This window comes from Amphiprion ocellaris, chromosome 14 (genome assembly GCF_022539595.1).
Source record: "Amphiprion ocellaris isolate individual 3 ecotype Okinawa chromosome 14, ASM2253959v1, whole genome shotgun sequence".
Classification (NCBI taxonomy): domain Eukaryota; kingdom Metazoa; phylum Chordata; class Actinopteri; family Pomacentridae; genus Amphiprion; species Amphiprion ocellaris.
In genome coordinates this window covers 3,840,914-3,855,686 of record NC_072779.1, presented here as the reverse complement: position 1 = coordinate 3,855,686, position 14,773 = coordinate 3,840,914, and the positions used below count along the sequence as shown (strand labels likewise).

Below are 14,773 nucleotides of genomic sequence, written 5' to 3'. Positions count from 1 at the left end.
GCAGCATCGGAGGTGGAACAACCGCCGGGTGGAGCAGAGCAGGAGGTAGCAGCTAAGGGTGACACAGCCTGCAGGTGGAGCAGAACAGGACGCAGCATCTGAGGTGGACCAGCCACCGGGTGGAGCAGAGCAGGAGGCAGCAGCGGTGGAACAGCTGCTGAGTGGAGAGGTGGAGCAGCTGCTTGGTTTTGCAGAGCAGGATGCAGCAGCGGAGGTGGACCAGCCGCCGGATGGAGCACAGCAGGAGGCAGGATCGTAGGTGGAGCAGCCGCCGGTGGAACAGGGCAGGAGGCAGCAGCGGAGGTGGGACAGCCGCCGGGTGGAGCAGAGCAGGAGGCAGCAGCGGAGGTGGGACAGCCGCCGGGTGGACCAGAGCAGGATGCAGCAGCGGAGGTGGAACAGCCGCCAGATGGAGCAGAGCAGGAGGCAGGATCGGAAGTGGAGCAGCCGCCGGGTGGAGCAGAGCAGGATGCAGCATCGGAGGTGGACCAGCCACCGGGTGGAGCAGAGCAGGGGGCAGCAGCGGTGGAACAGCCGCTGAGTGGACAGGTGGGACAGACCAGGTCAAAGTAGCAGCGGTGAAACAGCCCCTGAGTGGAGAGGTGGAGCAGCTGCTTGGTTTTGCAGAGCAGGATGCAGCAGCGGAGGTGGAACAGCCGCCGGATGGAGCAGAGCAGGAGGCAGGATCGGAGGTGGAACAGCCGCCGGGCGGAGCAGAGCAGGATGCAGCAGCGGAGGTGGACCAGCCACCGGGTGGAGCAGAGCAGGAGACAGCAGCGGTGGAACAGCCGCTGAGTGGACAGGTGGGACAGACCAGGTCAAAGCAGCAGCGGTGGAACAGCCCCTGAGTGGAGACGTGGAGCAGCTGCTTGGTTTTCCAGACCAGGATGCAGCATCGGAGGTGGAACAGCCGCCGGGTGGAGCAGAGCAGGAGGTAGCAGCTAAGGGTGACACAGCCTGCGGGTGGAGCAGAACAGGAGGCAGCAGCGGTGGAACAGCCGCTGAGTGGACAGGTGGGAAAGACCAGGTCAAAGCAGCAGCGGTGGAAAGTCCCTGAGTGGAGAGGTGGAGCAGCTGCTTGGTTTTGCAGAGCAGGATGCAGCAGCGGAAGTGGAGCAGCCGCCGGGTGGAGCAGAGCAGGATGCAGCATCGGAGGTGGAACAGCCGCCGGGTGGAGCAGAGCAGGATGCAGCATCGGAGGTGGACCAGCCACTGGGTGGAGCAGAGCAGGAGGCAGCAGCGGTGGAAGAGCCGCTGAGTGGACAGGTGGGACAGACCAGGTCAAAGTAGCAGCGGTGAAACAGCCCCTGAGTGGACAGGTTGAGCAGCTGCTTTGTTTTGCAGAGCAGGATGCAGCAGCGGAGGTGGAACAGCCGCCGGATGGAGCAGAGCAGGAGGCAGGATCGGAGGTGGAGCAGCCGCCGGGTGGAGCAGAGCAGGATGCAGCATCGGAGGTGGGACAGCCGCCGGGTGGAGCAGAGCAGGAGGCAGCAGCGGAGGTGGGACAGCCGCCGGGTGGACCAGAGCAGGATGCAGCAGCGGAGGTGGACCAGCCACCGGGTGGAGCAGAGCAGGAGGCAACAGCGGTGGAACAGCCGCTGAGTGGACAGGTGGGACAGACCAGGTCAAAGCAGCAGCGGTGGAACAGCCCCTGAGTGGAGAGGTGGAGCAGCTGCTTGGTTTTGCAGAGCAGAATGCAGCAGCGGAGGTGGACCAACCACCGGGTGGAGCAGAGCAGGAGGCAGGATCGGAGGTGGAGCAGCCGCCGGGTGGAGCAGAGCAGGATGCAGCATCGGAGGTGGAACAGCCACCGGGTGGAGCAGAGCAGGTGGCAGCAGCAGTGGAACAGCCGCTGAGTGGACAGGTGGGACAGACCAGGTCAAAGCAGCAGCGGTGGAACAGCCCCTGAGTGGAGAGATGGACCAGCTGCTTGGTTTTTCAGAGCAGGATGCAGCAGCGGAGGTGGAACAGCCGCTGGGTGGAACAGGGCAGGAGGCAGCAGCGGAGGTGGGACAGCCGCCGGGTGGAGCAGACCAGGAGCCAGGATCGGAGGTGGTGGAGCAGAGCAGGATGCAGCAACGGAGGTTTTCCACCTGTCCACTCAGCGGCTGTTCCACCGCTGCTGCCTCCTGCTCTGCTCCACCCGAATGCTGTTCCACCTCTCCAGTCAGCAGCAAAGCGGGAGACAGCAGCGGAGATGGAACAGCCGCCGGGTGGAGCAGACCAGGATGCAGCATCGGAGGTGGGACAGCCGCCGGGTGGAGCAGAGCAGGATGCAGCAGCGGAGGTGGAACAGCCTCCGGGTGGACCACAGCAGGACGCAGCAGCGGAGGTGGACCAGCCACTGGGTGGAGCAGAGCAGGAGGCAGCAGCGGTGGAACAGCCGCTGAGTGGAGAGGTGGAGCAGCTGCTTGGTTTTGCAGAGCAGGATGCAGCAGCGGAGGTGGAACAGCCGCCGGATGGAGCAGAGCAGGAGGCAGGATCGGAGGTGGAGCAGCCGCCGGGTGGAGCAGAGCAGGATCCAGCATCGGAGGTGGAACAGCCACCGGGTGGAGCAGAGCAGGAGGCAGCAGCAGTGGAACAGCCGCTGAGTGGAGAGGTGGAGCAGCTGCTTGGTTTTGCAGAGCAGGATGCAGCAGCGGAGGTGGGACAGCTGCCGGGCGGAGCAGAGCAGGATGCAGCAGCTGAGTTGGAAAAGCCGCCGGGTGGAGCAGACCAGGATGCAGCATCGAAGGTGGACCAGCCACCGGGTGGAACAGAGCAGGAGGCAGCAGCGGTGGAACAGCCGCTGAGTGGACAGGTGGGACAGACCAGGTCAAAGCAGCAGCGGTGGAACAGCCCCTGAGTGGAGAAGTGGAGCAGCTGCTTGGTTTTGCAGAGCAGGATGCAGCAGCGGAGGTGGAACAGCCGCCGGGTGGAGCAGAGCAGGATGCAGCAGCGGAGGTGGGACAGCCGCCGGGTGGAGCAGAGCAGGACGCAGCAGCGGAGGTGGACCAGCCACCGGGTGGAGCAGAGCAGGAGGCAGCAGCGGTGGAACAGCCGCTGAGTGAAGAAGTGGAGCAGCTGCTTGGTTTTGCAGAGCAGGATGCAGCAGCGGAGGTGGACCAGCCACCGGGTGGAGCAGAGCAGGAGGCAGCAGCGGTGGAACAGCCGCTGAGTGGACAGGTGGGACAGACCAGGTCAAAGCAGCAGCGGTGGAACAACCCCTGAGTGGAGAGGTGGAGCAGCTGCTTGGTTTTGCAGAGCAGGATGCAGCAGCGGAGGTGGACCAGCCGCCGGATGGAGCACAGCAGGAGGCATGATCGGAGGTGGAGCAGCCATTGGTGGAACAGGGCAGGAGGCAGCAGCGGAGGTGGGACAGCCGCCGGGTGGAGCAGAGCAGGAGGCAGCAGCGGAGGTGGGACAGCCGCCGGGTGGACCAGAGCAGGATGCAGCAGCGGAGGTGGAACAGCCTCCGGGTGGAGCAGAGCGGGAGGCAGCAGCGGTGGAACAGCCGCTGAGTGGAGAGGTGGAGCAGCTGCTTGGTTTTGCAGAGCAGGATGCAGCATCGGAGGTGGGACAGCCGCCGGGTGGACCAGAGCAGGAGGCAGGATCGGAAGTGGAGCAGCCGCCGGGTGGAGCAGAGCAGGATGCAGCATCGGAGGTGGACCAGCCACCGGGTGGAGCAGAGCAGGGGGCAGCAGCGGTGGAACAGCCGCTGAGTGGACAGGTGGGACAGACCAGGTCAAAGTAGCAGCGGTGAAACAGCCCGAGTGGAGAGGTGGAGCAGCTGCTTTGTTTTGCAGAGCAGGATGCAGCAGCGGAGGTGGAACAGCCACCGGGTGGAGCAGCGCAGGAGGTAGCAGCGGAGGTGCTCCACCTGTCCACTCAGCGGCTTTTCCACCGCTTCTGCCTCCTGTTCTTCTCAACCCGAATGCTGTTCCACCTCCACTGCAACTTCCTGTTATGCTCTACACGGCTGCTGTTCCACCTTTCTACTCAGCAGCAAAGCGGGATGCAGCAGCGGAGATGGAACAGCCACCAGGTGGAGTAGAGCAGGATGCAGCAGCCGAGTTGGAAAAGCCGCCGGGTGGACCAGAGCAGGATGCAGCATCGGAGGTGGGACAGCCGCCGGGTGGAGCAGAGCAGGAGGTAGCAGCGGAGGTGGAACAGCCGCTGAGTGGACAGGTGGAGCAGAGCAGGTCACAGCAGCAGCGGTGGAGCAGCAGTTTTAGGCTTCAGAGGGTTGAATAAAAGAGTGAATACAGAATTCATTGTAGGTCACATCTCAGCGCCACCTCCCCCATCCTCTACAATGATAGTGAAAACATGCAGCTCTTTTGTCCCATGAAGGAGCAATCAGGTCCACGAACAGATGTTAAGGCGGGGTTGTCATGGATCCCTTCACCTGATCAATAACTTTCACATCACATTAAAACACAGGTTCAGGTTGTTTTCCAATCACACACCTTTTTTAGCTGAACTCCTACTCTGAAAGTTAAAAAACCAACATAATGAACTTTTCCCACACTGTTAAGAAGTACTGAACACTTTGTTGTGTGCATAAAAACTTTTGTAGTATTTTTTTTCTAATCTTGATGATTTGTAAACTGTGACAAATAGATTCTTAATGAAAGGTAGAATATGACAGGATTATGGTAATTCCTGTTCAGTACCTGATGGCAATCCAACCAGTTATTGTAGTAATTGTGTTCAGTGGTTATTAAAGTGTCAGCAAGACACAAACGTGCCCAAAAAAAACAGGAAGAAAGAAACTGAACTGAATAATTATAATGTAGGATATTTGTCATTTCAACCATGAAGCATTTAAGGGATGCAAAGATCAGCAGTGGAAAAATGAAGCAGTCTAGTTTGGTTATTTATTGAGTTAAAGTGGAAAAAGTCCAGGTTAACCCTCTGAGTTTTTATTGCATTTTTACTCACTGTGGCTCATTTTTCACTGCAATATAAAATCATGCACTTCTATGGAAACAGAACAACCATGAAGGCAGAGAAAGATCTCAAAGATATGCTCTTAGAATTCACTAAATAATTAAAGAAGACAAAACAAAAGTTGAATATGTTTGATTATTACTTTTAAAAAATGAAAAATAAAAACGTAATTAAATGTACTATATTCTGTGCCCAGAGGTGTTACCAATACTGGAAAAAATTAAGACTCTGCACACTACAGATATTTAACTTCTACAGATATTTTAATTGGCTTTAATACTCGTCTCACTTCTGCTCTGCGTAAACACTTCCTGCAGTTCAACCAAAAACTTCCTGAGTTTTTGTCAAGTTTGCTGGTTTTCAGTTATCTCAGTTATCAGCTGCTCATCTGTTGTGTTGAGAAGTTCAGAATTTTTAGTTTTTCACAGGATCTGGCCAGATTAAACGGCTTATGTTTGGCGAATGTTTAAATGAGACATAAAGTGATTTCTGCGAAATATACCAATCAATTTTATGCTCACATTTATAGATATAAATATCTATGTATAACTTAAATATTTAGTTTTACTGTAAATACCACCAATTTGCAGCCACAGTTTTCCATCCACATTACAGATGAGTATTTCAAGGACCATCAGAAATATGAAAATCAAAGGATTCTTTTAGTTTTTGCAGTTTCTGGCTCTGATGGAGCGTACATGTGAAATGTTTTCCTTTATTTTCACTCCTACAGACGTCCATGCTGCTCTGTCTTAACTTGTCATGGTATGAAAATAATGATGTTTCTCTAACTTTTCCATCTATGAATGTTTATTTCCTCCTCGGTATTCCTTCTAACTACTGGATCCATTTAGTTTTATGAAAAGGAAAAGCACTCAGTAGACTGGGCAGCTCTAGATTTACTGAAGTTTATGAGTTAAGCCCACAGCAGCAGACAACCAAGACAATCGTGTCTCAGTCCTGTAAAAGCAGCAGATTCCATCGTTGGTACATTTAAATGTCTGGCATTAAGTCTAATCTACAGCTCCATCACGTTTAACTGTCAGACGTTCCTGTAGGGATGTGGCTGATTGCTATTCCCAAAGTGTGAGAAGGAGCTTTAACAGGACGGCTTTTCTTCTTCTTCTTGTGTGCTTTCAGATTCTCGAGCTGGAGAAGGAGCTCCCAGAACGGTGGACCATGCAGTCATCGGAGGAGTGGTGGCCGTCGTGGTGTTCGCCATGCTCTGTCTACTCATCGTCTTGGGACGCTACTTTGCGAGACACAAAGGTGAAAATACAGATTTATCACCAGTAGAGACACAATATTTCTGCTGAATATGGTGATAATATGAACTATAATGTCCATAATCTGGACTCTTCTCACAAACTTACTGCAGAAAAATGCATTCAGATGCTTGATAGTTGATTCGACCTGTTGGTCTAAAAGAAACTCTGGACAGTAGCGGTAATTATTCACCAGAGGAACAGAAGGCTGCAGAAATAATAGAAAGTACTTTCTGCAGCATACTTGTAGGAACAATATAGGATTCTCCTTAACCTTCTGAACCATACAGATCTCTGTGGGCTCGTTTTTCACCAACATATTAAATCCTTCACCAACACGGCTGGAAATAGACAGAATTCAGAATTGTGTTTTGTGCAGAAAAACACAGTTAGTAGGAAATTAATCTTTTTTTTTTCCTCGATTATTTATTTTACAAAAAATTAAAATGGGCACATACAATATTTTCCTAGTGACCAGGAATGTTACCCAGACTGGAAAAATCATGACTCTACATGCTGCAGATATTTACATTTGTTTGCTATCAGCTGGGTGTAAAAAGCTCATTATCACCCGTAAAATATAAGATTAACTCAAACCCTGTTACAATTTTTCAGTGTTTTAATTGCATTTAACCAAAAAAAAAAAAAGTCAGACAGGAAATGATAAATCTGGCAATATTATGTGTTTTATCTTCAAAAGTTTGGAAAAAATGTTAAAATTTTTGTCATGGGACTGTCGGTTTCATCTGGATCACTAATAGCTTCCTGGTTGAACCAAAGAGCACAGAATTATTATTATTATTATTTTTTTTTTTTAACAAAATCTGGTTTCAGCAAATGCCTTATTTTTCCCTAAATATGTAGAATAAAGTGTTTGATTAAAGAACCTGATTAAAAGCTTAGATTTGTCCAACTATAAGACACTGATGGGTAGTTCAAGGACTGTTGGAAAGTTTAAAATTATTTCTGTTTTAACCGTTTCTGGCTCTGATTAATTCTAGCAACTTTCTAAAAATCTGCTGTCCTTCAGGAGGTTCTGGAGCTCAGAGAGTTAAATCCTGGGTATTATTTTTTGAAATCATGTCATTTTTATAGATGCACATATTACATACCTCCTATAAACAGAATTTAAATGTACTGTTGATCATTAACATTTTTAAATCAGTACCTTTTAATAGCGGCTCACTGATTTCCTCTGAAGCACCCGCAGGCTGAAAGCTTGATCAAGTGAAGCCTCTTTACTTTTTTCCTTCAGACATCATTAGATGGATGTGATCCAAATGATGGAGAGACGGCTATTAAGGCTACGGGTTACTGATGATGAGTAAAATTACATTTTTCATGCAGTCCTGCTGAATAGTATAGCAAATCCTGTATGCCGCCCTCATAACAGAAATAATTAGAATCTATAACAAATTTCACACTTAGATATTTCTCATGCAGCAGGAAATGGAATCGGCCACATTAAGCACTTTAGAGGGGAAGTCGTGTAAATGAGGCAAATTAAAGGTGAATTATTATTTTATTTTAAGGTGAACTCAGTTTCCCATCAGATGTTTGTCCAGGAGTTAAAGTTCAAGCAAACATGTGAGCTGTTTGTGTGTGAGTGTCTGCAGTAATATTCCTGCTACATGTTTCAGCTTCACGTTGTCACGCCGTTAACTCCGACTGCCGATAAAGTTTAGCTTCTCTCCCATCAACCTGCTGGTCTGGATCTGGTCTCTGTCTGTCTCTGTGCAAAATGAACCAGATTAGTAAAGAAAAGCTTCCTGTGAGCCGCTGACAGAGTCTTCATGATCGATTAACGCTGAAGGCTGGAGGGACGGTCTGTTAGAGAAACTTATCCTGTGACTTTTAACGCCAGGTGTAGAAGTTACGGCAACCCAAAAATGTTGTTTCATTGTCTGACAAAAAATCCAAAAATTCTGAAAAAAATTCCCTAAATTTCAGAAAATTTGCAAAACCTTCAGGAAGAAAATTCCAATATTTCCTTAAAAGTTTCCCTTAAAAATTTTATTTAAAAAAAAAAAAAAAAAATCCACAAATTTGGCAAGAAAATTCTTGTAAATATTTTCAAAAAATGAGTAAAAATCTTCCCAAAAAATCCTAAAAATATCTAAAATGATTCCATATATATCAGTAAAGCTTCTAATATTTTCTTTAAGAACATTCACAAAAATATCAACCAAAATCCAGCAATTTTCGCTGGATTTTGGTTGATATTTTTGTGAATGTTCTTAAACATTTTTAGCATTTCTTTTTTCCACCAAAAAATGTTCAAAGATTTCCCAAAAATGTTGATTGGGCTGATTTGCTGTTGTCGCCTTCCTCTAGTGGATATTCAAGGAAATGCAGCCATAAGGGTCACTATAACACTGCAGCCTATCAGGTTCTGTTGTCATCTGAAGCTGCAGCAACTTTGCTAAGACGGAGATTGAGTAGGAAAGAAGCAAGAGCAGCTAGACGCTCAGAGAAGTCACAAACAAACCCCCAGGTTAGTCAAACTAAGTTTAAAGAGAAAGCAAAGGGGAGTGTAAAACGCTGCCCTCACACTTTAAAGACTGACATCCCTGTTCAACCTCGAGCCACCATACTCAGCGCTGTTTTCCAGTCTATTCAGGATCACCAAAGGCCCAACTAATGCCCTTTTCTCCACATTTAGACAGTTTACTTTCTGCATCCTGTCTGGTTCATGATTCTTGGCCAGATCTCAGCGCTAACTTTGGTTCATACAAAGTTATGGAAACTCAGTCAAACTATGAATCACAAGCTTCAACAAGCTGGAAATATCTTTTAATATTCACATCTGGATTATTGTCACAACGCTGTTTTCCTCTCAGGTTGTTCACAACACATTTTCACTAGGAAATACAACCGGATGCCAAGTTTACAAATGAAGCCGAGGTCACTTTGACTAATTGTTTAAGGTATGAGTGGTAAACGGTTAACGAGTTAAAGTGCCTGGAGGCCAGATATGAATATTCATGGCAGAATAATAATAATAATCACAAAGGAGAGAGATTTCCTGGCTTGTTTTGGTGGTCACACCTGTGCAGCACGATGATCAGACTGGAGCAGCCACTTAGAAAAGAATTATCAGTGACTTTTAATTGCCTCTGTTGGAAACTTTCCAATCATTCGTCAATAACACATTTATCTGAAGTGACCTATAACTCTGAGAAGAGCAAAGCTGTCTGAAAAATCACCTTAAATAATGCTTTTATCTTGTAAACATGTCCAAATGATGGTTTTTTTTTATATCCAAAAGACATATCATGAGAATAAAAAGCAGGCAGAACAATGGCTTAGCATGTCCACCTTGAAACTGCAGATGACAGTCCTGGAAACAACTAAATTACTGCAATATTACAGTTTTCCATTGTATAGAGTGACACAGAAACCATTTTAAGACTTGAATGGATTATTTTATTTGAAAAAAAACTCAAATGTGTAATCGGGATGCACAGAGATGAGATTTAGAGGTTAAATCAACAACCAGAGATGGTTTTAGAGGTTAAATCAACAACCAGAGATGGTTTTTAGAGGTTAAATCAACAACCAGAGATGGTTTTAGAGGTTAAATCAACAACCAGAGATGGTTTTAGAGGTTAAATCAACAACCAGAGATGGTTTTTAGAGGTTAAATCAACAGCCACAGATGAGTTTTAGAGGTTAAATCAACAACCAGAGATGGTTTTTAGAGGTTAAATCAACAACCAGAGATGGTTTTTAGAGGTTAAATCAACAGCCACAGATGAGTTTTAGAGGTTAAATCAACAACCAGAGATGGTTTTAGAGGTTAAATCAACAACCAGAGATGGTTTTTAGAGGTTAAATCAACAACCAGAGATGGTTTTTAGAGGTTAAATCAACAACCAGAGATGGTTTTTAGAGGTTAAATCAACAGCCACAGATGGTTTTTAGAGGTTAAATCAACAACCAGAGATGGTTTTTAGAGGTTAAATCAACAACCAGAGATGGTTTTTAGAGGTTAAATCAACAACCACAGATGGTTTTTAGAGGTTAAATCAACAACCAGAGATGGTTTTTAGAGGTTAAATCAACAGCCACAGATGGTTTTTAGAGGTTAAATCAACAACCAGAGATGGTTTTTAGAGGTTAAATCAACAGCCACAGATGAGTTTTAGAGGTTAAATCAACAACCAGAGATGGTTTTAGAGGTTAAATCAACAACCAGAGATGGTTTTTAGAGGTTAAATCAACAACCAGAGATGGTTTTAGAGGTTAAATCAACAGCCACAGATGGTTTTTAGAGGTTAAATCAACAACCAGAGATGGTTTTTAGAGGTTAAATCAACAACCAGAGATGGTTTTAGAGGTTAAATTAACAACCAGAGATGGTTTTAGAGGTTAAATCAACAACCAGAGATGGTTTTTAGAGGTTAAATCAACAACCAGAGATGGTTTTAGAGGTTAAATCAACAACCAGAGATGGTTTTTAGAGGTTAAATCAACAGCCACAGATGAGTTTTAGAGGTTAAATCAACAACCAGAGATGGTTTTTAGAGGTTAAATCAACAACCAGAGATGGTTTTTAGAGGTTAAACCAACAACCAGAGATGGTTGTAGAGGTTAAATCAACAACCAGAGATGAGTTTTAACTGGAAAATAGTGTCACATTACCACAAATTTCTGATAAGACTCTTCAAATTGACGTTGGAGAATCAAAAGTTTACCAGATATAGGTTGATGCCTGTCAGCAAACCAAGTTAAAATGTCAGATTAAACGAGAATCTCTACATATACCAGGTCACCATTCTTTTTTCCATTCTGAGCCCTTTGTTTTTTCAAAACAGCATCTGTGCTTTTATTTTTTTCCATGTTTGCCACTTCCCTTCCACATCCAGTCTAGAATATTACCATCATCACCAAACTCTGCTGTGAAGGGATGTGAATAAATCTTGTAAATTGGGTTTGAAGTGGCTGACTAGTTCCTTTTTTTTTCTTTTTCTGCTGAACTTGACAAGGTTAATTTGAAGGTGTGCACCAAGCTCTTCCCCACACTCGAGATCATTTCAAACCGTGATTTTCACGTGCCAATCGTCAGTTTAAAAAAAAAAAAGACAGAAAATGTTGTACAATTTGAATATTATAACTTGCTGGTGCTGGGGGTATGTAAATGCGGCACAGTGAAGGATTTGCATAATTAGGTGCTGCGAGATGGAGGGGCAGTTTTTTTTGTTTTTTTTTTTAAAGTTATTTTTTTGGCCTTTTATCAGCTTTATTGGATAGGTGCAGTGAGAGAGAGACAGGAAATGAGAGAAGAGTCAGGGGAAGATATGCAGCAAAGGGCCACGAGCGGGAATCGAACCCGGGCCAGCTGCGTCGGGGACCAGCCCTGTATATGGATCACCCACTCAACGCGTTGAGCTATACGAGTGCCCAAGGAGGGGCAGATTTTAATCTTTGGTATGATCTGAGCAGCAGGCTATTATCCAGTCCGTGACCCTGTCCTCCTCCTCATCCTCAGGTACCTACTTCACACATGAAGCCAAAGGAGCAGACGATGCAGCGGATGCAGATACAGCCATCATCAACGCAGAGGGCGGCCACACCAACTCGGACGAAAAGAAGGAGTACTACATCTAATCAAACAGGACCCCTCACTCTAGTGTCCTCCTTTGGACACTGAGCTGTTTTTCTGGGGATGGGGGGCAGGAGGACGAGGTGGGGGTTGATGGAGGGTTTAGTGAGAGTAGAGGGGTCAAGGAGAGAGGCATGGGTTTTAAAGGAAGGCCTGGTTTTAAGCCGTTGTTTAGTCTGCAGATGTAGATGGAATGTTTTGTGTGTTTAAAAAAAAAAATCCAAATCAAAAAAGGACAAAAAATGTTGGGGGTCCGGGGTTTTCGGTAACGGGGGTCAGGTCGGGGGTGGGAGGGTTCCAGAAATCACTGTAGAGAGCTTCACCATTCGACACCTCCCTAACTGCTGGTACGAATTTTATTTAGTTCAACCATTTGCAGAAAATTCTGTGCCTTGTTCTAAATGTTTTGGTTCTGTCCATACTTTGCATTTGTGTTGATCATCGTTCGCATAACCTCGTTGCTCCCGTCTCATCTCCCCACTCGTAATTATCAACGTGCTGTTGGCTTTTGTATGAGGGTAAAATTACACAGCCACTTTATTCATTTTCTCTAAATGTGTCGGCACACATGCATCCTCTCCCGCATAACAGAAACTCTTTCCAAGTATACTGTGATTTGTCTCAAGCCATTACTTCCCTCTCTTTTCCCTCAACTTTTGACAGCTCCAACAATGCATGGAATGCTTTACATATCATTGTACAATGGACATAAATGAGAGATGGGTTGGTTGTACTGGACCCCGACCACCACACATAATCAAAAAGAAGGCAGCAAAGGAAAATGGATCTTTACATTCTATCAGGCAAATTCCATTTTAAATCCATTTCAGAGCCTCAGTTTGTTGCTCAGAGCAGCTCTACCACTCTACTACTGTTACCTTTCTCAGTAAAGAGAAGGAGTGTATTGTTTTCCCCAGCATGCTGCCATTTCATTATTTTGATTTCTTCCTCTGTTTGGTTTTATTTTTCTTCCATTAGGCCGAGTGGAGAGCCTGTTTTCCCACCGGCTTTTATTGAGTTGTAATGATGAGTTTCAACTGATTTCCATCTGCTTTCACCCCAGAATATTTTTTCTTACAAATGGAAAAGTAAGAATATGTAAATTGTCTTAAAACAGTTTTTTGGCACATCCTCTGTAGTAAAAAGGCTTCGGGGGAGAAAAATATTTGGTGTTAATATTGGCCAATCAGCAGCCAAAGGATGCTGGTGTAGTGTACATAACTTTACAGAGAGGAGAAAACAGCCTTAACCAAACTCCAAGCGTTCAAATTTAAGTTAGGAACACATGAACATGAAAATCAATCACAGCGGTGCAGGTCCTCCCATCAGCGGTCCGTCACAGACACACTATCCAATGGAATCACAACTGTATTGTACACTAATTCTTACTAAGAAATATTTTTTACAACTTACTAGAATTACAATGGAGTACCTTTGTGGATTTTATTGTATCGCGCTCGTGAGTTTTGTCAAACTGTAAATCAAAGGAAACGTCTTCTAACTGAAATGCTCTGAGAGACAGGCCTCCATCACACATCTGAATATTTATGGTTTCGCTTGGATGCAGCAGCGTTTGAGCGCTTAAATGTTTGGTATCGTTTGCATGTATGTGCGTGCCGAAGCCCATTCTTTTTGCTTCTCTATCTTGCTTTCTGCATCATCTGCCAAAACTGAACTGGAGTCTGTTTTGCTGTGCCAGCTGGGGAGCACTGAGGATGCCAAAAGTAATTAATTGTCTGTAACATAACTTAATACATGTGTTGTTGCTCCATGGTGTTTATCCATGGTCTGCGTTAATGCCCTGGCTCCTTAACATGGTAGTGTGGGTCTACTGGCGGCGGTGCTTGTCATTATTATGTGTTCACACAGCAAGCAGCTCGCTTAATGAGTCCTTTCTCTATGTGACAGCTGTGAGGTCGCAGTTTTTCACCTCCAAAGTTTGAAACAGTGAAAGTGTGAATATCTCATCGGGAACATTTTATCAATGCAGCTGATAAACATATGGTCAACCCAACCATTCCTTGGCTGTTATTGGAGAAAGTACTTATCCCTGAGGTTTTTAGAATGTAAGTTAAAACACCAGAATCAATATGGCAACTGAAACATATCAATATCAACAGAAGTGACAGTTATTTATAAAGTTTGTCCATCATCTGCACAGAGTTAAATGTAAAAGCAGAAGCAGAATTTCATCTTTACAGAGTTTAATATGCCACAAAATTAAAAGTTTCCCAGTTTTGTTTTGAACATTTAGGCTATATTAAGTTTAGAAAAACACATTTTATGCAAATGACAATTCTTTCTGAGTATTAATCATCTCATATCAATTTAATCATTCTATGAGTTAATATTATTATTAATTGATATTGTTATTGAGTTGTTTACACTGCATGTTGATGAGCAGACAAGGTGTCGAACTTTACAGGACATAAAAGAGCGGTGTAGCTACCTGAATCAGAATTTTGTCAGTCGAACCAGATTTGGCCGTTCATTACAATGATATAAAATAATGGTTCACCATTTCCACAGTTCCCATTAATTGTCTGTGTCAGGATCCGTGCACTTCGTTCTGCTAGCTCGACACTGGGTTTCCAGAGACGCGTGTGTCCCTCATTCGCATAAAGTTGAGGTCCAGACTACTTCATGCAAACTCGACAATCCCGGAAACTCCAAAAACATTTTTAAACTAATTGTTGTTGAGCTAAAACTAAAACTGATGCACCTCAGAAACTAATTTTTGTGATTTTTTTCTTTGAGGGTTTCTGTGTTGGTCCTTTTTGACATCCAGGAGCAGACAAGTGAAAGCGCTGATCTAATCAGGTGCAGCCGGTGTTTCCACGGCTCCATGAAGGTGTAGCTTGTTTAGGTTTCCTGTTTCAGGGATGGAAAGTACATATCAACCATCCTGCCACCACTCAGTCATAAGAACGTTAAGCGTCCAGTCATGGTACTTGTCCACTGGCATGTTTTT

The 14,773-nt window shown here is 45.6% G+C and overlaps 1 protein-coding gene across 1 annotated transcript; it reads left to right on the top strand.

The window, feature by feature from the left end:
- The first annotated feature begins 4,634 nt into the window (after positions 1-4,634).
- On the top strand, positions 4,635-11,935 carry LOC129350551 (cell adhesion molecule 1-like). Its single transcript, XM_055017425.1, has 3 exons — positions 4,635-4,661; positions 6,039-6,201; positions 11,689-11,935. Exons 1-3 carry the CDS (start codon positions 4,635-4,637, stop codon positions 11,805-11,807), a joined length of 309 nt encoding a protein of 102 aa, XP_054873400.1. The 3' UTR covers positions 11,808-11,935.
- The last annotated feature ends 2,838 nt before the right edge of the window (positions 11,936-14,773 follow it).

Bases quoted from the DNA above. Each gene is read 5' to 3' on its own strand.
- LOC129350551 (XM_055017425.1), top strand. From the start codon at position 4,635: ATGGTAATTCCTGTTCAGTACCTGATG. The intron at 4,662-6,038 runs GCAATCCAACCA...GAGCTTTAACAG, and splicing joins TTCCTGTTCAGTACCTGATG to GACGGCTTTTCTTCTTCTTC. The intron at 6,202-11,688 runs GTGAAAATACAG...CCTCATCCTCAG, and splicing joins CTACTTTGCGAGACACAAAG to GTACCTACTTCACACATGAA.